Source organism: Elgaria multicarinata, chromosome 7 (assembly GCF_023053635.1).
Source record: "Elgaria multicarinata webbii isolate HBS135686 ecotype San Diego chromosome 7, rElgMul1.1.pri, whole genome shotgun sequence".
Lineage (NCBI taxonomy): Eukaryota > Metazoa > Chordata > Lepidosauria > Squamata > Anguidae > Elgaria > Elgaria multicarinata.
The window spans coordinates 73,385,314-73,409,666 of NC_086177.1; the positions used below are offsets into that span (position 1 = coordinate 73,385,314).

The 24,353-nt window shown below is 37.9% G+C and overlaps 1 protein-coding gene across 1 annotated transcript in view; it reads left to right on the forward strand.

Moving 5' to 3' along the window:
* PREX2 (phosphatidylinositol-3,4,5-trisphosphate dependent Rac exchange factor 2) overlaps nt 1–24,353 on the forward strand; it is a 149,210-nt gene that overhangs the window by 12,833 nt on the left and 112,024 nt on the right. Inside the window, exons 2-4 of the mRNA XM_063130819.1 lie at nt 22,573–22,644; nt 22,724–22,846; nt 23,623–23,727. Coding sequence (XP_062986889.1) covers nt 22,573–22,644; nt 22,724–22,846; nt 23,623–23,727 — 300 coding nt within the window. The remainder of the gene's footprint in view (nt 1–22,572; nt 22,645–22,723; nt 22,847–23,622; nt 23,728–24,353) is intronic.

Genomic DNA, 24,353 nt, shown 5'->3' on the forward strand with positions numbered 1-24,353 from the left:
GTCCAGGAATTCATGATTTTTGTTCACATAGGCAGAGAGATGGGTGAGGATGGCATTGTGAACATGATGTGGTCCAAACTTCAGGATTAGCCTCGAGGGGTTGTGGTTGTGGTTTTCTATAAAATAATAGCACCAACTATTAACGCTGCTATCTTTCCGGCGCCAGGTTAAGACTTTCCTCTTTGCCCAGGCATATGGCGGCACATCCTAATTACCCACATGTTTAGTTTTTAATTGGTTTTTAATGCTTTATGTGTGTATGTTCTGTGTTTTAGAGTTTTAAATTTTGTATACTTGTTTTTACCTCAATTTTAGAATTTCTGTAAACTGCCCAGAGAGCCCTGGCTATGGGAGCGGTATATAAGTGTAATAAATAAATAATAATATATAATAATAATAATACTAAAAAAAAGTTTGCTGATCCCAATTCCAAATCAAGCTGTAGGGAGTTTGCTCATCCCTAGAAATGGGTTTCTAGAAATATTGTTGTTTCTTTTCACATTTTCTCCTGTATATAGTTTTAGGCAGGGGTCAGAGGTATGCTAAAGCAAAACTTTATTTCTCTCTTTTGCAACATGAATAATTAACCAGGACCCATGCTCCTAAAGGCTTCCATGCAGCTGTTCTTATTTACCATGGGCAATGTGTTTCTTGACCTCTCAAAACTTTCCCCAGTTTATGCCAGCAGAAGGTAATCTGGAAGTTAAATTTAGATTTCTTACATGTTGGTTATCTTAACATCTGCTCCATATCTCACTTAGAAAACAGCCTGTAATATATTCATAGAAAAGGTATTAATCAATTGCTATAGTAATTTGTGACTGCATAATAGCTTGCAAAATGACAGTGTTTTGTGAAATATTTTAAATGGGGAGGGGAAGGACTTAAGCTGGCTGTACTTTTTGATAAGGCTCTGTGATTTCCTTTTCCTTTGCTCTGTAACACACCATTTGTATGGCTGATACATCATGTAAAGTCAAAAGGAAGTTGAGACACAATTCCTATAGAAAGTCAACACTTCTTACATTTGCTTCCAGTTTTTTGTTGTTTTTTACTTGTCTACTATTTGAGGAAAAAATCATGAATGGTCGCTTAATCATTTAGAATTAAATGTCTGTAGCACCACCTGTAGCATAGTTATTTGTTTTCCTGTACATAAAAGAAAACAAAAGAAAATGCAATAAACTTTATTTGTAGAAAAGTCTTTTCATGCTGGACCCTGGGTTGTAGCTCAACATGGAGCTGGCACACATTAAAATGGCTCAGACCATTACAGTATATATTTACTCAGAAGTGAGTGACATATGTTTAATGAGATTTATTTCCTTGTAAGTGTGTTTATGATTGCATCCTTAAAAAAACTATCAGAGGTGTGTGTGAAGTGGTGGAGGATAGGAGAGGGAGAAGTTCATGACCACAAGGCTCATTAGGCTCATTTGTGATGACAAACCATAGTTTTTCATTATGTCTGAACGCAGCCACTGTAGGACTAATGTCAGAGTAACGTGCTGCAGGATTACATTTAAAATGGAAAATACCATATCTATTAGAAGATACAAAAATGTTACTGCACAGTAAAGAACTTCTGTAGCTTGTAATACTTGCATACAATGGGAGAATTCTTTATTATAGGTAATCATTTTCACATGATCAATGCAAATAGCTTAAAACCAAAACTAGTAATGATTGAGAATTCTTATTTTGTCTTAGAGCTATGGATCGATCAACAGAGAACACTAATAGCCCAATCCTGTGCTTGCTATACATAGAACTAGGCTCAGGTCTCCATACAAGTAGGCTGCTCTTCTTCCACTGCTGTTGAGAACTGTCTTCCCACCCTCCAAAACAGAAACAGTCATTGGTGCTGCTGTTCTGGTGCTTGGGAGAAGTTTGTACACAGGCAGAAGCAATCCCTTTAAGGTAGGGAAGTGATTGTGGCTGCCATGACCTCATCACCAACACTGGTACAGCTTTGGTAAGCAGGACTGAGTTGTTGAACACTGCTCTGCATGCCTTTCTCAGAATGCAATTTTGTGAATCTTTGGTATGTTCACATATTTCCTGTTCAGCTTACTTTAATCTGGTGAACCCCCACTTTTTAGTTGTGGTTAATTTTTAAGATAGGATAGTAATTAGCATTTCCTTTCCTGGCAAAGCTTTATAAGACATTTATACTACTACCCATGGGATTCCTTGCCAACATAACATTGGTGAACAATATGCCAGTTTCAATAACATAACTCCAGAGAAGACTTTTTAAAATGTTAAAATGGCAGATTAGAGATTTAAATAATGTAATCATGTATGCTTGCTTAGTTCTAATTACATTTTGCTTGTTTCTCAGAATGATGACATATAATTATGTGATTCATTATATGGTTGCAAAATCTATATTTTAATGTACGTGACTTGCTATGCTTTAAGTCAATAAACATGCTGATTTTCCTGTCTGAAAGGAAGGAAAGAAAGAGGGTTATATAACTGAGTCTGCTTTTCTAAGTGTGACGGTGTGTGAATTCTCTTCTCTGATCCACATACCAGACTTGAAGGTCACTTAATTGCCCTGGCTTGGTCTGCAGAACCCACACAATGCAAAGCAAATTACCTTAATTTACAGAATGTGCAGATAATAGCCAGTTTCCCTCAGTTCAGCTATTGCTAGGTTTTCCCAGTTCAGCATGTCATCTACATTAAAAGCTTGAACTCAGAATGGCTAGAATATGGGGGTCTTAACTAAGGAATATGTACACATACACGTTCTTTTAAATCACACCTTACTTCCTGTAGGCACCAGGCCAAATGCTTGATATGATGGATTTTTTTTTAAAAAAATACTATTATCCATAATCTGATATGAATGATGGAAGCATTGACACCCCACACACTAGTGCTTGCATAAAAGCTGAGCTATGGAAAATTGTAGCTATACCATTTCCTCGGTGTGTGTGTGTGTGTGTGTGTGTGGAAAAGGAAAGGATTTTTCTTGTTTTAGTGATAATGAACTATCCTGTGAAGATGGTATAATGCTTTATACTTGAAAATACCCTAGTTAAACCATCTGCTTGGTCTGTTTCCCACTGAAGTGCTTGTTTAAAGTTGATGACAGCAGCAGGACTCAGTTTCCCACTGAGGAGCTTAAAGTTGGCAGCAGCAGGACTGTGTAGGCTTATCTGTGCCTTCACTTTGAAAAAAAAGGTTCTATTATATTTTTCAGGACATGCATCAGAGACTTAGGTAAAGATGCATACCAATTAAAATGACATGTATCAAAACCTACATTGCATGCTGCTTTCCCAAATATATTTATAGTGGCTTATTTAAATTCTTAGTTATGAGATTGTTGGATATACTAAAATATTTTGTAGCATTCTATAAAGGAAAACGGTCAATGGAACAGGTTTTATTTATTTATTTATTTATTTAAAACATTTGTATCCCGCCCTCTATCACTAGGATCTCAGGGCGGTGTACAGATAAAATCATACAATATAAAACAATAACTATATACAACTAAAAACAAATAAAACCATTAATCAAGGTAAAAGGTTCTATTCTATCAACAGAACAAGATAATCTCAATGATCAAGCTGATTCTGTAAGTTTGGGAACATTCCACTAAAGACTTGTAGATGTAATAATTTAAATTACACAAGAGGTACATGTTTCTACAATTTTAAAATACATTTTCATGGGTGCATTTCATAAATTTCTAAGAGCATATAAAAATCTCATTCCTAATGGTGAAATATTCAGAATTTCACAAAACTGCTGCAAAAGTAATAATGACAATATCATGCCAGCCAAATAAGTAAAGTTTGTAGGTTATCTCTAAAATCATGTGGAAATCTAGTACACATACAGTCTCTATGAAGCCTGTGATAATTGGACATGTTATACTTTGACATATTACCCTAGTTTGCTTGTTTATTTGTTTTAAATAGAGGTACATACCGATGGTATTGCGAGCGCTTCACACTCTTACATTTTTGAGGGGAAATATCTATCCCAGATCAGTTGAAGAGTCAGTATTTGTAGCAGTTAAATTTTAAGTTTAAAAGTTTAAGTGTAGATTTAGGTAACCTTAAAGTGGGTCAGAATTCTGTTATCCCATATGAACCCAATCCCCTTTGATAATTCCTAGTTGTATTCTTGAGGTTGTAGCGTTATTTACACCTGCTAAGCGTGCATTCCATAGAATTTGAGTCATTTTGTTGGACTGAATAGTCTTGGGTCTGCAAACTAGCCTTTTTTTGGAATCAGGCTGTCTTACACTAATTGGTTATAACAAGAACTGTAGGTCAGAAGTATATATTTAGGGTTTAAGCAGGGACCCCAGTAGTGGAGAGTGATGGAAAAATCCATACCCAGTGACAGAGAAAAACACAAAGGGCCAGGCAAGTATCTGTGTGATGACTAGGCAAATGGTACTTGTACATGAAAATCAACCAAGGTTGCAGTACATTGAGAAATGAGTTCTGAGGAGGCTATTCTATAGTAGCTTTCATCTTCTCAGCTTTGCTCTAACAGAAGTAAGGTTCTGAAAGTGGGAGATTAGGTAATTAGAAATACACAGAGATGGGTGTGTGATAGGCAAGTCATCATACAGTCATCATCATGCTATTGCGTGTGTGAAGAGTCAGCGGTCATAATACATGTCAGCACCAACCACCTAGGAGATATTACTTTGAGGTCTTGGAAACAAAATTTTGTTTTCCAGGTGTGATGTTGAAGTAGAGGACCTCCAACATAGTGTTTTCAGAAATGCTACCTGTTCTGCATACAGAACCAACTTGACAATTAGAATGGCTGGTTTTCAATGTATGGATGAGATAAAGGTGAAGGGAGGAAAGGTTTAGATTTGTTAGGCACAGGGGAACACTTTGGAGACAAGATAAGCCTGTACAAAAGAGAGACTCCATTTAAACTGCAATGGAGCCAGTCTGCTGGCACTTCACATTAAAAAGGTCACAAAGCTGCTTTTAATCAGGGTGATGCCGACAGGAACTGAGGAGCATCCTGTATGGGACAACTCATCCCTTAAGGATAATGGTACAAATGTTTCAGGTAGTCTGGAAAAGATAGTCTGGAGCTTAATAATGAGCATACATAAACCAATTAACCCCAGAGTATTTTGTATATAGGCAGGATATAAATTGAATAAATACAAAAATACAACAAATAAAAAAATGCTGCATTTAAAAGGCCAAAGAATCTTAGGAGCTTTTCTGTCCAAAAGAGGCCTTTGCAAAGGACATGATTAAAAGAAGACATCTTTTTAAAAGTGGAAATCTTGCTGAAATGAAGAAGCTAAAAAGGGGTGCAAACTAACAAGTTGATAAAGGAGGGGGGATAATAATTTAAGGGCCATATTGCTAAAAACATTAGATACATTAATATCTTTAAATACATTAGTAGCAGGAAACCAGCCAGAAAGATATTTGACTGGTAGATGACAAGGTGTAAAATGATTGCCAACTGGCATACATTTGAGAATTCTTAAAAGAACTCATATATGAAGTTGTTTGTCATGTCTAGCTCTGCTCTCTCTGTTTTGGAAGAAGGTGTTTCAGGTAAACTATCATAATCAGACTATGATTCGACTGTTTTGTGGAATGTTAATAGCTGTGTTTTCTGGGATATATTTTGATATTGTACTCATGACCTTAACACCATTTTATTAAAATGTTGTTAACCTGCCCAGGTCATTCAGGAATGTGGCCAGATAGAAATTTAAAAAGAGAAGTACCATTAAATAATCAGGACTCTGGCATTTTAGTTTTAGGCCAGATCTACAGCAAGCGATATAGCAATATGGAAGCGGCATGAAAGCAGTATATGAGAGGCAGGAGCCACACCAAACAGGATATAGCACTATGAAAGCGGTAAATGGTATGAGGTCCATCACACCTACTTTTTTTATCTAGTTTTCATCCATGGTTTCTCCCTCTGTTTCCCTAGCGAGTTGAGCTCTGGGCACTTTCATTTCTGTGTGTTGTTGTGCTCTTTCAGCTCATGTATCTTTTCACCTGGAACACTACTATGCCGCCGAAATCTCCCACCCCCTATGTTCTCCTTTCCCCTGCAGTTATTTTTTATTTTTTTTAAAATATATTTCTTTATTTCTCCCAAACACAGTAGTACAGCAGCCTGAAACTGTGCTATTATGGTAAAAGAACAGACTATACTTTCCCCATAGATCATATTAAACAAACTCTAAGGAGGAGAGGTCGTTTGTAGGAAGCAGGAGGGAGTCCATGGGCCAAGAATGTTGCTGCCCCTTGGCTTGGGAAAGGTTTACAGGGGAGGAGGAGCAAACCTTTGTTTTGCTCATTTCAAAGGGTGGGCAGATGAACAATCATTTTAACTAATTTCTTTTGTAAAGGTGGTTAGGTCCCCTCTTTGCTCCAAGGTAACCAAAATGCTTACATCTGCATAATTTTTAAAGATAAAGAGATCAAACTTGGCATGGTAACAGCTCTTAAGGAGGGCTTTAGCCACCCTAAGTTTGAATCAGATCTGTTCATGCCTTCATTTTAAGGTATTTTAAAAATGGAAATAAACCAAAATGCTTACATCTGCATAATTTTTAAAGTTAAAATTGGTGCAGTGATAGCTCTTAAGTAGGGCTTTAGCCATACCAAATTTGAATCAGAGTAAATCCCATTGATTTCAACTGCATTTACATCCAAGTCATACTAAAATCCCATGCATGTTTACCTTTGAGTAAACCCCATTGAATAGAGAGAGACTTACTTCTGAGTAAACAGAACTAAGACCTCAGAAGTAAGCATAGGGTTGCAGAGCACTTCTTTCAAGTTTGCTGTTTTAGACTTTAAAACAAGGCATCTGAGTGACCACACTATTAAAACTCAGTTCTATACCTGTTTATGACTTGGAGGTAAATGCAGTTGAAATTAATGGGTTTTACTCTTGCTCAGGGTCACTGAGTTCTATCTTTGCATTACTGTTTAATCTGTAAACTGTAAAACAACTTGAGTCCTGTTTGATACAGCCAGACAAAGGTTGGTTCCCTTAGAACTCTTAAAGCTATAGATGCTGCATTCAGGTGAAGGACTTGGAACTCTACAGCTATGCTTGCAACAGTGTTCATACAAAGACAGACAAATACTTGTCAATCAAACTTAAAATGAGCTTCCATATTCTCTTTGCAAGAATTCTCTGACTGAAGTAAGATATAACATACATAATAGTTTGAATTTTTCTTTTAACAGTTTCTCCTCCTGTCTGTTTTTCTTTCTCACTGTGTGAAATGTTATTTATTAAAAATAATGCCTGGAAATTGGTCTTTTTTTTCTACACAAGTGTGTTAATTTCTTTCCATATACTATCACTCTGTCTCCACAGGAAACGTTTTTCTTTTTGTATATTGAATAGATAACTGTGAATGTAGTTTGACTGACTTGAAAACAAGGGAAGGAATTTTTCTTATTCTTTTAGTAGTTGTTCAGATATTCACTATTTGTTATGAACAACTCTGACTATTCTCATCACACAAAGGAAGAAAGAAAAAGAACTGTCTTTTCATTTTTGTGTTTTCTGACCCGGCAATTTCTTTTGAAAAACAGTCTCACCAACGTGTAGATCAATATTTCTTGTGGATGTTTTCAGGCACACTAAAACACTTTAATTCTAGTATTCTAAGTTTTAAAATAAGATTATTAATGTAATAGGCATTGTAGGACCACTATGTGAAACCTAAACAATACCTCTGCATTGTTTTATAAATGCTCAAGAAAAACTATTGCTACTATCAGTGCAGAGAATGGTACAATTTCCAAAACACTATGGGGTCTTTGGATGAATACTGGGCACAACAATGGTTAAGCAAATTGTTATATTGCACCTAATAATATATATATTGTACCCAAAAGGTTTAGAAATAGTTTTACAAATTCATTTGATTCAAGTCCCCACTGAAAAATGATGAGTGGGGATAAGGGAAGGCCCCGGACCTTTAAATGATGTAGGGACTGATTTTCACAGTGCAAAATTTGGACCAGGCACACCTGTTCCTTACCAACAATGGTGACTTGGGAAAGTGTTGATGTTGCTTTAAGACCAACTCCCAGAGGATCTTTAACAAGAGGGTAATAGATACATGATTAGAAAATGGGAGAGGAACTTAATATAGCCTGATGCTAGATGAGGACTTCTATTAGTTTGTAATATCTCAGTTAATAAATATCATCACGTCTCAGCTACTGCTTCCTGACATAAAGGGAATATTATGAGATGTTAGAAGTGGCGGTAGAATCCTGAGTGCTATGTGGCTCACAGTGAGTACTGGGAAATGAAGCCAAAATAAAGCAGATAAGGAACTGTACTGATTTTCTGCAGTGCAGGGATGTGCTCCAACCTTGTCTCTTGTTGGAAATCCTGTAGAAAGTTGGAGGAGATGGCAACAGGAGATGACAATGTCTGTCAAGGCAGGACCTTGGGGACAGAGGTCCAGGGCCCCCCACAGCAGAAGGAGCAGGAGGGCCCCAAAGCACAGTAGGGCTGGCTTACCACATTTTGAAGTAATACACATTACCATCTAAAGAACACCCCCCTACTGTCAGACTGCAGTCTCTATAAAACTGTTTCAGGCTGAGCTTCTAGCCATGTGACTAGTTTCCTCTTTGCTGGGCCTGGCTAGGGCCAGACTACATATTCTGTTAATAGCGTAGGTGCAGGTGAGACAAATATTTTTCCTTATTACAGTGAACTGCACGGAGGTCTGATTTGGGTCTAGGTGTTCCGGCAGGGAAGGCTATTAAATTCTACTCCCTCCCCCACATATCTGTTGCCTGAAATTCGCCCCACCCAACCCCAGACAGGGGCATTAAAAAAAGAGAGTCTTCAATGACTCCAATGGAGTTTGGCAGGGGGCTGAATGAAGCTAAATGATGAATAAATATTATGGTAGTTATTAGTTCTGCCAATAACAAATTGCAAAAAAAAAAGAAGTCTGAGCTGCTAGAATTATCTGAGCTGAGTCCTTTTATATAATTTGGGGCAGTGTATAGAACCATACTGAACAAGCCTGAAGTATGAGAATTTCAACCAAAGAGTAATACTAATGTTGCTAGGGCAAAGACCAATACCTACTGTCACATTTTCCTATACTTACAGTAGAAAGCTGTTGTGCAAAGTGATTTAGAAAACAGGTGCTAAAACATCCGGGATAGAAGGGTGGGAACACATTCAAATAATCCTTCTGAAGATGTTGAATCTGGATCATTGATTAAATCGAGCAAAGGAAGCAGTAAAAGACCTTAGTGATATCTTGGGAGGGGAATGGGATGGTTTCATGGGTCATTCCATTTCATTCACAAATGCAAGGATGGCAGTCAGCCCAGACTCCTCAAAGAAGTCCCTGTACAACAGTTTTCAGGCTAAATTCATGCTGCTGATTAGATGCAAAATCTTCCTTTCATTTGTAGCAGCCAGTTTGCTTCAGTGAGCAGAGAACTATAACATAAAATATAGGAAACACATCCAACCTTGGGCAGATTTATTTTTTAAAAATGTTCTTGAAACATTTAATGTAGATTGTCCATTTCTCAACATGGTTTGATGTTAACTAGATGCAACAACATACTGAATTCTTAATAAAGATATGGCAAAATCTTAAATTTTTTGCGTGAGGTAATTGCTGTGATTTCCTATGGGGTGAAGTGATATCTAGAGTGAACATCTAGAATGAGCCATAGAGTATCTAGTGTAAATTGTGAATGATCAGCCTTCAGTTACTGATATTTTCAGTGTTATGAAATGTGTACTTGTGTTTTTGTTAGACAAATGAATTTTGTGTAGTTTTCTAATTAGAATCCCACATCCTTTTGACTTCCACTGCCCAAATTTTTAATGACTGGATGGCTGTTGTTTTTAAAATGCATGTAATTCAATCTGTTTTCTTTTATCGCACAACTATTGAAGTTGTGGGGGGAAACTATTTACATTATGCTTTGTAAAAATGAGTGGAAATCTTTGGAAACCATGCAATTCTTCATGGTAGAAATGATTAAAAAGTTATAGTTAAAGCAAGGGCTATAGTTTGCTTAATTGTATCATTACTATTTATTCATTTATTACATTTCTATACCACCCAATAGCCAAAGCTCTCTGGGCCGTTCACTACAATTACAACCACAACATGCATAATAATATACAATATCAAATTTAAAAGCTGAAACTACAATATACAAAACTACTAGCAGCTCACGGGTGGTAATCAGGCATGTTTATTTAAAATGTGTTTTCTTGCTTTCCAAATAGTGAGATTGAATAAATCACACTGGTCATGTGTGAAGTGTAAGTTTAAGGCAAGGCTTGTACTGTGATTCTCTGGACAGAGTGTCAAAAACCTAGAGTTAATTCCCCACACTGTTTTTGTTCGTGGAGGGAATGAATGATTTATTATGCAGCAGCATTTCACAAACCTGTTCTATTTTTATGCCAATATAATTCTTTTATGTTAGTAGAATTGCATCATAGGAAGTATACTGTATGGATGAAAGAATACCCCTTTATACATATTTGTTTTGGTGTACAATAGGAGTACATTGGTAAACAACAACAAAAACAACACATGATTTCCCAGTTTGCACTGATGTCGATTTGACATCAGAGGGAAGGAACATAAATGTTCTCCATCACTAGCAGGTCTAGAAACCTCCTACTAACCGACTGCTCCTTTGTGGTAACTTGCGTGTATAAACACTAAGAGATTCCATGCAATACTTGCAAGTAGTGGGTAGTGTAAGTATTTGGACAGCTGCTAGAGCCTGGCTTGGAGACACTGGCCTCCTTTCCTGACAGACAACTGGGCAGAGAAGAAAAGAGCAGCTCTTGTCCAAGTCTAACAAGCACCATAGAGCTCCCTTGTTCCTGATAATAGCACCCCCTTTGAGAATTGATTTACCAGTGAAAGGAGAACTTGTGCCTCTACTTTAGTGTAATGTAGGAAGCAGAGTATGCTGCTCTTTAAAATCTTTAGCACAGCAACTTGGAGACTACCTTTTGGCAGCATTTTAAGTAATGGTGGGAAGCGAAGTCCAAAGCACAAAACAGAAAAAACAAAACAAAACACCAACTACTGATGCATGCACGAATAAATAAGTAATTAATAGCAGCTTTGACCTCAATTTTAGACAGTTACAATAAGAAAATAAGTGATGGGTGAGAAATGCTTCAAAATAGAACAGGGTGATTGATACATATCCCCATAAATATTTCTGCATATATGAGAGGGTATTATTTATTTATTTATTTATTTATTTATTTATTTATTTATTTATTACTTTTCTATACCACCCAATAGCTGAAGCTCTCTCTGGGTGGCCACAACAATGTCTGGTCATGTACTCATTGACTGGGTTTGCACAATCACAGAGGGAAAATAAGCCTTATTTTCCTTCTCAACGTGCCAGTTGCAAGCTGCCTAATTAGCATAATTACCTAGTTGGGCGTGGATTGTTGTGACATCTGAACCCAGTGAGGGTGGATGGCTTGCAAACCACTCTCTAATCCATGGTTTGTTTTATGGTTGTTGAGTGGTTTTGAACCACCCTTGCCAGGTTTGGACAACCTGTGTTTAGCAACGATAATTATGCTAATTAGGCAGCTCACAACTCGCAGGGAGGGAAAATCATTCACATCATTCACTGTGGCTTATTTTCTCGTTGTGAGTCTCCATTATTATTGGCTGCACTCAGAAGTAAAACTAAATTATGGTTAGAGCTATGTGAATGATCCTTGAGCTCAATGCCCCCAGCCTCCTCACTTCTTCCCCAGTCTGGCCAAGAGGAGATCAGAAGCATTTGCTTTAATTTCCAAGTAGCTTATGTTTTGTCATTACTTCCAACCTCGGACTTACAAGTTTTAACTATGATTTGTCTAAACTTCAAACCATAGTTTAGCCTTCCCCAATCTGGTGTTCTGGTACTCTCTAGATGTTTTAGACTATAACTTCCATAAGCCCTAGTCAGCATGGCCAATGTTCAGGGATGATTGGAGTAGTCGTCCAAAACAACTGATGGGCACAAGGTTGGAAAAGGCTGCATTAGTTCATGACCCTGGCTTGTTCAGATAACCATAGTTAAAACTAATTATGATCCTGGTTCGGACAAAATGACAAAGTGCACATGTAACAGTTAAACTAGGGTTCATATGTTTTGTTAAACTAGGGTTCCCATGCATTCTTGGTATAATGATTGTTTCTCAATGATCTGTCTACTGACTATATTTGTACATACTGTAAACCCACCAACATCACACTTTCACTGAGTTCAGATAATATGACAAACTGTGCCTGGTGAGTGGTAGTAACGGGCACACAACCAGTTTATTTTCCTTCCCCAATCATGCGACCCCAGTCAATGTGATAAAATGTATGCAAATAGTTCAGTGGAAAATTAAGTATTTAATTTGGGATCACAATGTAGTTTGTAGGAATGTCACCAAACAACATCTTTCTGTGCTGAGGGACGGGTGGCTACCACGCTTTCCTTTGCTAACACATTTTGGCTCTCTCATCCCTTTACCCATCAACACTCCTGCTTCATCCATATCACAATGACTATCATTTGCCATTCCACTCACTGGAACTTTTTTTGTTTACGATATATACATTAAAGTATTTTAAGATCATAATACTGAAAATAAAGTTTAGAATGTTTGAGCAAGAAAAAAACCCCATGATCTTTGAGCTAGAGGGAAATTATTTCTTACAGATTTATGTATTATATTAATTATGCCCAGCTGAACATGGTATCCCTGAAGACTCTTTGGCCACTAAAAGTGAATCTAACTAGATATGAAATACCCTTTTCACAGATGGTTTGGGATGAAATATGTATTAATAGCTTAAATCTCTGAAATTTTGCATGACATGAATTATGGACCTTCATATGCTGGCAAAGTAATTAACTTACTGCTTTAAGTTTTTAGAATTTTGTCTTATCATTCTTTTCTGTAAAATCAGATCAGTTAAATGAAATAACTGATAGTAAATTAAGAGACATTTTGAATTGCATATGTGAGTACATTCCTTCACCTTGAAATTGGCTAGCCATATGATTTCTCTGGAGACACATCTATGTCTGAGAGCCTGTAGACCAGAGTAGAAAATATAAGATAGCTTCCTACAGGCTGCATCTAATGTTGTCCTGGCACTAGCACTAATGATGTTTGTACTAGTGTAATCGAGCACTTGTGCAACATAACTAGCTCCATGGCAAAATGCAGCATTTACTGCCAAACTTGGACAATGTGGGGGTTAAAAAGGGCTGGATTTTCTTCGAAACAGGATGCATTCCATGCACACCTAGTTTTAATGAAAAATCACAAAATTTTTGCTGACAGTTGCTGAATTTCGGTGAACTGCCAACTTTCTCCATTGGGTTATTTACATCACATAAGCATCGGTTTATGCTAGCACAACATCATTAGTGCTAGTCCTAGGACAATTCTGGATTCTATTCTTTGTTTCCATATCCATGTAATTATTGTATGATTTAAAACAGGTATTGTAAGAATACCAAAACCAAAATCAGAACTTGCCTGTAATATTTCTGTTTAACCAGTTAGTGTCATCTCTGACAGACTGGATATTATAAAGAAAACCTGGAGGAAGAAAGGCATGAAGAAGGGAGAATTGCAGGGGAGAAGTGCTGTTTCTGTGCTCCTCATTACCTTAGCCAATGTGGGGTTATTATTTAACAAGATTATTATTTATAGTGATTTATTTAATTAATTTATTAAATACCTAATAAATAAATTTCTTTATTGTGCAAAACAAGATTATGTCTTTCTAAATCACACTTAACTTTGCACTCAGGTGATTTTTCAGAAATCTCTGGTGCAAACAACTTGATCACCCTATAACAACTGATACGACCAGGTATAGCAAACTAGGTTAAAGTTGCCAGTTCTGATGGGATATAAATTTGATACTGAGCTGCTATATCTGGGCAACATTTGGCCATTCATGTACTTATATTACCATATCATCATCATCATCATCATCATCATCATCATCATCACACCTGCAGTTTTCTACTAGGCATGTTGTCCCATCATTCTCCCTTAAAAAATACTTTTTGAGGGAAGAGTCTGCAAAAAGTGACCCTGAAGCCAGTTATTGTCTTTTCAAAGGGCATGTCTACACCATGCCTTATCCCAGGGATCATCCCGGAATCATCCCTATCCACCATGATGCACAGGGGACCCTGGGGGCAGGGAGGGAAGATCCCTCCATTTCCCTGGGATAACCGGGACGGCTTTTAGCCCGATTTTTCCCGCGGTCTCGGGATCGCCTGAGACGGTGAGAGGTGTGGGCGGCCGTCCCAGTTTCATCCTTGTGAGTAAACGCGAGGAGCCAGGAACCAGGCAAGGGGCATGGAGCTCTTCAGGCGCTCCGTGCACATTGGGGGGGTGGGGTGGAGGGAGCGAGATTGGTTGGTTTTTTTTTAAAACTGACCTTTTCATTGGAACACTTGTGCATTCATCTTCAGTAAAAAAGAAAATTAAAAATGGTGGGTGTGATGGTCTCCTTCCTCCCTGGACGTCGTGTGCTGTGTGTGGACAAAGGGGAGAATCTTGTGATCAGCATATTGTGAGATTCTTCCCTCCCCAGTGTAGTCATGCCCTAAGTATCAGTCTTCAGTGAAATAGACATGCAGTTTCATGCTAATGTATTTTTTCATCCAAGAACCTGTTCTCTTGAGAGTAATGCTATTGTACTCTTTTGGATATAAAATTTGGCATTGTTTCTGCATCGCCACATGTGGATTCTATTTCATTTATCTGCTAGGATTGCTTATGTCATGGTGATCCGTTAGATGTTGCTTCTCAGTTATCCGTTAGATAGGTTGCTTCTCAGAAGCAACCTATTATAAATCCAGTTAGTTTGTGACCATTTAAACCTGTTGCTGGGGAACAAAAGAGTGCTGAGGTCTCCACCCTCTTCTGTTCCCTGGATATTCTCTATCTTTCCTTTACAGTGAGGAAATTATATTTGCTTCCTTTTTTGTTTGCATCTTAAGAATATCACGGAAAGAAAAGCGTCTCTACAGTTTGCCATTAACAGCTGGCAAATGTGTTGGGTAATACAGTTTTCTTTACATGGTCAGACAAGTCTTACAGCGTCCTTAGAAAGAGTCGTTCCAGTACTATGACCTCACAATGTGTATCAGAAAGAGTAGGAGCAATATATAATTGGACACATTTTTATGCTCCCACATGCAGAAAAAATATCATGAGCCAGTCTATTTGACTTATGCAGTTATATGCAGTGTGATGATGTGGTTATTGTGGAATCCATAGGTGGATAATGAAATGTCAAAACAAGTAAAACATACAAAAATGTACTACAAGGATAAGCATATACATATAAATATCCAAAGTACTGTAGACAGACTGCTGGCTGTTATCTCTGTTTTGAAATACTCCTCAGTAAGAAAAGACTGTTGAAACAAAAGTAGTCAGCAGGACTCAGCACAAAAAATTGCAGATAACACAAAACAAGTGCAATAATAGCTATATAAAACACACTCACATACTGTATTGCCTATTAATATTCACACAAATTGCTTGGATTATATACAGTTATAAAAGTCCTATGATAGATAAAGCACAACTATCATTTTTAAAATTCTCCATGGAGACTTGTTTCTTTTCTTAACCTTCCCACAGGGTGTGTGCATGGAATGTTGGGGAGGGGGGAATGGGTGGGACGGAAGGTTAAACTCCCCTCTCCTGATGCGTTATGGTCATGCTCCAGATTGGTATGAAAGCACTTATATGAATGTAAAGAAAAATAGCAAGTTCAACTACACCAATGCGAGTATCAGAAAGTATAGTTTAGCCCTAGGTTCTGAAAGCAAGAGTACCTAGAAGGGCCTTAGAAGACACAGGCATGTCCATGTAGTAGTAGCAAGTCATACCAGGTTCATGTGGGAGTGGCAAGTTGTGTTTACTACTGGGGAAAAAAATCTGCAAAGGTTCATCCTGTTAGTTTATTCAGTTATATTTATAAACGCTGTTCACCCGAATGTTGGAAGAAAATATAAAACTAAGCACTTGGCATTAGAGTTTTATCTTGGGAGATTTAGCTATGCAGGATGCCAAATGGCATAATTACTACTTAGAGAGTAAAGACTTCTGCATGGCTATTGCACTATTATACTACTAACTCGCTTAGGTTTGCTATTCTTTGTGGCCCAGCCTCAACAATATTTGAATCAAACCACAGCTCTGACAGTAATGTTAGAGTTTTGCCAGCCTTCATTATGTGATTTTCACCTCTTGACAGCCTCACCTGTAAAGACTTTTCTCACTCTCAATAGGTCCCAAACCATGCCTAATAGGCATAACTAAGAAAAATGTTTAGGTGAGTGTGTGTGTAATTGCAATTATACAACTGTTCTATTGATCTCTATTTGAATCATTGCTTTTATTCCAAAGAGTCTTGCGGCACCCTGGGGACTAACAAATGTATTATCATTGTCAGAGTGTCCTGGGAGGTTTCAGTGTTCCTTCACTGGTTTTTAAATATTGCTATTTCTGCTGTTAGATTTGTATTCTTTTGCATAGAAATTGGACTGTTGTCCTATGCAGAATGCAGTATATGTTGGCAAATACTGCATTGGAAGATAAGCAGGTGTACAATCCCTTGATGTTGTGGGTGGCATTATTAGGGTTATTATTAAAATTTGTTCCAATAGTCAATTACCTTAAGTTGGGTATTCTTGAACAAGGGAACTTCAAAGATATATATCAATGCAAAATTGCTGAAGTACAATTCATCATGAAATTCATCTCTGTTTCCTGTAGTGTGGACAAGGAATACTAATTAATTTAATTTGTCTTGTGAAGAAGCTTAAATATTCTACTGAGCTTTCAGATTTCCACTTAAACTTATTAAATCCTGGATAAAAAAACATCAAGATTAGTGTCTGCCAATGTATCATGATTCTTATTTGTTTTCCAAAATATATTATCAGGAACCATGTCAATGGATTCTGAAAGAATCTGAATACTATTAGCATTCTTTTGAATAATAACTAAGACTTAAGAGAGGCATTTCAACTTTTAGAATGGGGAAAAACTGCACAAAAGTTGGAAAACTACAAAATGATCAATAGCTGGGTTAAAGAGGGCATGGCTAGGGGAAGGGAACATGGCCTTCTGTGTAACATCATAGGCAGTGCCATCTTAATGCATGGGCACGCTGGGCACGCTGGGCACGCTGGGCAGTTGCCCGGGGCCCCCACGAGCATAGGGCCCCCATGCTAATCTATGCACAGACCAGAATTTAACACTAATTTTAACATTTCTTGAAGACCATTGACTTCAAGCCAATTATAAAGGAATTCTCTGCAAAGAAATTTCACAAATGTTTGTGTTGAACACATGATCAAAAATAAATAATTTATAGTAATTCATACTGTGCGCCTGTGCCATCTCCATCAGTATGCTTTACCAACTAAGTACCATTTTTATGTTGAAATTTTTGTTTTTCAAGTTCAAGGCTCATGTTATATTGTCCAAACATTTGTATTGATTAATCTTTGCTGTACAGCATGGTTTTTTTACTGTCAAAACATTGATTTTGTTAGAGGTACCAATAAATATAAGTTTATTTTATCGATAATTTACATTTTTATTCCTGTGAGTGGTTGTATAGGCAGGGCCCAGTGCACTGCTTTGCCCTGGGGCCTATAATGCTGTTAAGACGGCCCTGATCGTAGGGCCAGATTCGTACTCCAGGAGATTCTACATCCTTGAGTTATACATTGAAATCTTGCTGATGGCCATTGTATTAGGCCGTTGCTAGATGATGGGTTAGCCTGGTGCGAGCCCCGGGTGAGCCCCTGTGCGTCCAGATGATGCACAGGGGATCCCAGGCTCAGGCAGGGGTAACCCTCCCTTGGCCTGGGATAACCAGCACCGCTTGTGGCCTGGTATTTTCCATGGTCTCGGGCTGAGCCCGAGACGGCGGGTGTGTAGACCGGTCCACGTTTCCCGGCTACCGCGAGTAGCTGGGAAAAGCAGTGGACAGGGCGCAGTGCTCCACAGGAGCGCTGGGCCCATTGGGGCAGGGGAAGAGATTGGGGGTGGGAAGATCGCGGGGGGGAACCAGAGATGGGGGAATCGTGGCCAGGGGGGGAATCGAAGCCAGGGGGGAACGGGGAACCCTTTTAAAAAAAACACTTACCGGTCGATAGTGCTCTCCTGCGCACCTGGCCCTTTAAAAATAAAAAATGGCGAACGCAACAGCTCCTTCCTGCAGCCCATCTCGTCTGACATGTAGACTGGGGCGACATCCTGCGCTACTTGTAGCGTGGGCTGGCCCCTCCTGCCACACGGATTATCAGGTAGGTCTAGCAAGGCCCATAGTGTTCTCATGCTTGTTAAACCCTTGTTAGAACCTTATACTGCTCTAAAAGCTTGCCAAGGCCTTAGTTGCCTCAGCTGCCTTAAGTATTCACATGGTTAATTAACTTTATTTTTTAATTCAGACTTAATATGCTGGGCTTTAAATCTGGATATATGCTCTAGAATGTTTTTGAATTGGGATCTTTTAATTTCTCTCCCAGAATGGTGGATTATGTAGTTCTGTTAGTGCCTTCAAGCGCTCCAGCCAAGTTGGGAAAAACAGGTGGTCATCCAGCTGGTGAATTACTGAAAGAAGAGCCTTTTTGTTCAGTATCGTGCATCATCATCACTGGCTTTTGTCTCTGTTGTTGGCGCAGGTTAATGGACATAGGAAGGAGAACTACAGGACACATTTGCCAATGCTTCGTGTGTGTGTGTGTGTATGAAAAAGTATTATTGCAAAGTCAAGGGGAAGCGTGCCAACCCTCTTCAAAGTATATTGTATGTGTACGTGTTGAGTCTAGCATTCTTCAAAGCTATTACACAAGTTGAGAATCTATACAAATATTTATGCTTCCTAATGAGTTAGAAATGCAACAGAAATCCAAATGCTTCAAGGAACACAAATAGCTTTTTGCATATAATGCGACTGTATATGTGTTCAACTTAATTTATTCTCCATTTTCATAAAAAGCATCACTAGAGTCAAGAAAAATAATTTTAAAATAACAGTGCTCAACATTTCAAACGCTTTGTTGAAAGAAAGGAAAAGAAAGGAAAAAAATGAAAAGAAAAATACATGCTTGTTTTGAAGTCTTGGTGAATATGAAATGTAGAAAGGTGAAAAGCTTATTGATTCTGGGTTTTTTTAATATATATATATATATATATATATATATATATATATGTGTGTGTGTGTGTGTGTGTGTGTGTGTGTGTGTGTATATATTCCCATGTTATAGTTATAATCTTTGGTAGTCTGTGTTAGACTATTGACTTGGAAAATAATATTTTGTTCATTTTCAGCAAGAAAAAACCCATCTGTCTAAACAACCTCGCATATTGTAAATTGAGTGTGAATGATTTTCTGAGATAGATATCATGGTTACTGGTGCATCATATATTAATATTGAATGGCATTGACTGCCTCAGTTTGTCAAAGCCAAAGGGTAGACTTAAAATGAAGATTTTCCATTTTCTAATTTCTAATTATGAAACTGAAAATCCTAATTCATGTTTATATGAAATAAAGCTAGAATTTTAATTATTGGTGATGAGCAGCATGCTGGTGACTGGTCATTTCTATGTGGCTCCTCATGAGTCAAGTGGCAAAATGTATCCAGGCTTGTTAGAGGAATAACATGACAGGGTCCAGGTACCCTCCATTAACACACTGCTTGTTACTGATAAATTAGAATTCTCAGCAATTCTGACTTAGCATTTTGTGCAAACATGGCCAATATAATTCCTATATCTGAATAAAATGATACTCACTTTTGTTAGCAATCTGAGGGGATATGATTTGCTGCATCTAAATGGGTTTATTTTCAACCTCCAGAAAGAAGTTAGTCTTTTACAATTTTCTATCTTACCAGAAATAGCCCTTTAATCTTAAAATGGGGCTTAACATTGGGAGAAGAAAATATGAGTGGGGATTTCCTCCTCTATCTCATAGCTACAGTGGAAAGCTCTCTAGCAGCCCCTCTTCTGGGTCACAATGGTTGGGAACGGAGGTAGAGAGCCCAGGGAGAGAGAAAACAAGATGGGCCCAGAGGCCTGCCTAGCTGAAAATAACAAAACTGGAGGAACAGGAAATTGTAAAAGCTTCTGTCTTCCTCCCACCCTGTCTGGCTCTTGCTGGCAGGGCATAGAATAGAAAGAGGGCTCCAACATTAGAGTCCTTCATCTAATGAGAGCATAATCTATTGGATTGCACTCTTTGGCCTCAGCTAGACCAGAGGTTTATACCGCGACGATCTTGCGATTTTATGATCGCAAGATCGTCGCACTGGTCCACATGTGGTGCGTGACATCGCAGCCGCCATTTTTGGTTTGTTTTAAAGAAGAAGGAGTGCACGAGAGCTTGTGTGTAGAAGGTAACTTTTTTAAATGTTTTTTTAAAATTTTCCCTGCTCCCCGAAACCCACCCGCGATGGGCACAGAGCTCCTGAGGAGCTCTGTGCCCTGTGCATGAGTCCTGGATCCTCGCAAGAAACCACGAGGAACTGGGACAAACTGCGACGCCTGCACATATGTTCCGCGATCTCGGGATCATCCCAAGACTGTGGAGAAAGCGGGCTCGAAGGGGAGGGCGAGATCCCAGGGCAAGGGAGGGATCATCCCTCCCTCTTCCCAGGATCCCCTGGACACACAGGGACGATCCCGGGGATCGCCCTGGGATTTTGCCCCTTCTAGCTATGGCCTTAGTGTATAATCAACAAGGTGTTCCAAAAGGTGCAAAGTAAACAAACTAGTCTACAATATATGCAGAAAGGGAAAAACCCATCTTCAATCAAAACAAAACAAAAAAAGATAATGTTCAGGCCATATCACAGAAAAATGATTAACTGTTTAAAAGCTTGGATCTATATTGCACCTTTCCATCATGGTGTTCCAGGCACCTCTCATAAAAGTGGTATGGCTTCTATCTTTCTGCTAAGATGCCTTACTTATTCTTTCTTGTACATAATTCATCATATAGTATACTTACCTGACATGGAAGTAAGTATATATCATAAAATGCATGCATAGATACTTTAGGATTCTAATGACATTGCAGTTCTATAAAAACAAAACAAAAACTCTTTTTCATAGTACGAAGAGTTATCTGGCTCATCATTTTCCAATATAAATTGATTTCATTATTCTCTGTCAGTGTTCCTACCTTCCTGATATAAAGCATTGAAAACAGAGGTTGTGTTTATAGCATCCATAGTTGCTATTCAAGTTTTAAAAAACAGATATGTGAAAATGCATTCATGTTTAAATGCACATCTTTTGTTGATGGACACATGTTAGAAGCACCTTCTCTAGCATGTCAGCTCTGATTGTGTTATTCTGGACTAGCTAGGCTGCTTCTAAGGAAGTATATGTATGGGTCGGAGTGTGTATGTTGTATACTAAAATAGAGGAAGAAAATGTGAACTTTAGAAACTAAAGGACAAGGTCCAGAACTCAATTCTGCACACCACATGTTTAACTAGCTGCCACTTTTAGTTATAGAAGGAAAAAATTATTGTGCACAACTGACCATCTGAAAGCAATGCTTGCATACATAGTATTCAACTATTGGACTGTGGCCTTAATGTACAATTGGTCATACTTGCCTTTGTGCATTTCTGCTGCAGTTAGTTTAAAGGTGGAAGTAATTTCCTTCAAAGCGCTAGCAGAGTAAAATTACATAATGCTGTGCCTATACGGTTTTTCATATGCTGCTGGTGTGGACTAAGCTGTTTAGATGCACATGGCATATGTTACAATTCAGTATAGCCATGTACTGAACAGCCATGTACTTGGGAACACATGTTTCCTCAATGCAGATGATGCTGAAGTCTACAATCACATATGATTACTTAGAAATGCTAAAGTGTTCTATTTTACTTTGTGCTACATACTTAAGGGTTCTTGGACTATATTGTTTTAGCTCAGATTATTACTTCTTAACAGTACAATAAGCTATAAGTGGAAGACTTGTGAGAGCCTTTCCAAGCTTGGTGCTAAATGATTGCGTAGTAGTAATGGTATTTGATCATCTTCCTCTTCTTCCCCATCTGTATACAAGTTGTATTTGCTGTTTATTTTAAAGTGTTTGTACTTGACTATGGGAAAGTTTCAAATATCGATTTATCATACCGTAGTTCGTTCGTTCGTTCTTTTTTCTTTTTGCATTCATTATCCTTCCTATCACATATACAAAATTATGGATTGTATTGTGATAAATTCATCTCTGAAGCATCCCCAAATGGGTGTATATTCACACCACCATATCAATTCAATTTGTGCATCTGATGTAGTTAGAAGACCATTGCTCATGATAGTGTCTGTCAAAATACATAGATTTCAACGCTACTTACTTTTTTGTTGTTGCTACAGACTACTATGGCTACTTCTTTGGCCTACAGTTCTTCACTGCCTTGACCATTTCTTTATTTTCTTTCTCTTTTTCTCTTTCTTTCTCTCTTTCTCCAGGCATTTCTTCACAGAATTATGCAATGGGCTGTTTCCAAGATTGATAAAAACATTACTGAGGAAACTGTTAAGGTTAGTTTTTACTTATTCTCACTCCCTTTTTGTTGTTGTTTGTTTCTTTTTATTTATATTCTGGGTTTCTTACTTACAGACCTTATTCTCAAACATTGAAGACATTCTTGAAGTGCACAAGGATTTCCTGGCTGGTATTGAGGAGTGTCTACATCCTGAACCTAATGCTCAACAAGAAGTGGGAGCATGCTTTCTTCACTTCGTATGTCAAATTCGATAATATAAGCTTCATATTTAATTGATCTTCTCTTCCGCTGCGTTGCTTAAAAAAAAAATTCTGGCATGGTAGTTCATGTACACTCCACTCGGAGGACAAAGTGGGCTTAATTGCATAATTTAAGGTCTTTTAAGGACACTTGGAAGCTGTAGTCATTGCTAAAAGGAAGGCTTTACTGTTTTAGTGTCTATTCTGTAATAGGAGTAGGATTTATTATGATTTTTCATCAAGAAGGTAGCCTTTAACATATTCTGCTGGACTTAACTGTATTGAATTATTTTTCACTTGTTCTGAATAGATTTCCCTTTTCCCCCCAGACACAGGTACAAAGAAACTTTTTTTAAAAAAATTGAAGGCTTTTCTACAGAACTGAGCTGAATGTGCTCTGTCATGTTTGGCATATTCACAGAGTTGCAGTTCAGCCCCAAATGCTCAGTTTTCTAATGTTACACTTAGAATTCATTTTGTATTAGGTTCCTGCAGGAGCTTGAAGCATGAGAAGATGTAAACCCTGCTTAAATTTAACTATGAAACTAAAACGGAAAGAGCAGCTTTTGTTTTTGTCTGGATTTTTCTCTTAGCTTTCAATATTTGATGTATTTTATACTGTTCTCTTTTTTCATATCTGGCTATCTGTAAGATTGTAGAAATTGTATCTTGTATCTTTTTTATGTATGCTGTTTAATTTTTATTTTAAAATGTCTAATAAAAATAAAGTTAATCAAGGAAAATGACTAATAAGAAATATTTCCCCCCTGCAGAAAGACAGATTTCGTATCTATGATGAATTCTGTAGTAATCTTGAGAAGGCACAAAAGCTTTTGCTTGAACTTAATAAAATAAGAACAGTACGGACTTTTCTACTGGTAAGCAATTATTTATTTGTATTCTGTATCTAGAGCTGCAGTCTATACTCACTTACCTGAGTGTAAATCCCATTGAACTCAGTGGTTCTTACCTCTGAGTAGACATATATAAGATTGCATTTTGATTAGAGTAGTAATTTGATTACAGTTCTTTTCTAAATGACACAAAGAATTTTAGAGCAGCCCTGCTGGATCAGATAAAAGGTGCATTTTGTGGCATTCTGTTTGCTACAGTAGCTAATCAGATGCCACCAAGAAGCAATGGATTGGGGTAGTGAACCTGTGGTCCCCAGAAGATGTTTGATTCCTTCAGCCCTAGCCAGCCTGGCCAATGACAAGGGAAGATGTGAATGGTAGTCCAACAACATCTGGAGAATCATAGGTTCAGCAGTTTGTCTAAAGACCTTTCCTGCCATTTCTCCTAAGCAATTATTATTCGTTTGCATACTGTCTGGGAACATGGGAGTTCCATATAGCTATCATGGCTAATATCCACTTTCTTCCATGACTTTATCAGCTACATGCCCTCCACCATGCCTGAATTCCATTAATTAATTATGTCTTGTGTGAAGTACTGACTTGTGTCTGTTCTGAATCTACTGCCAATCAATTTCATTGGATGGCTT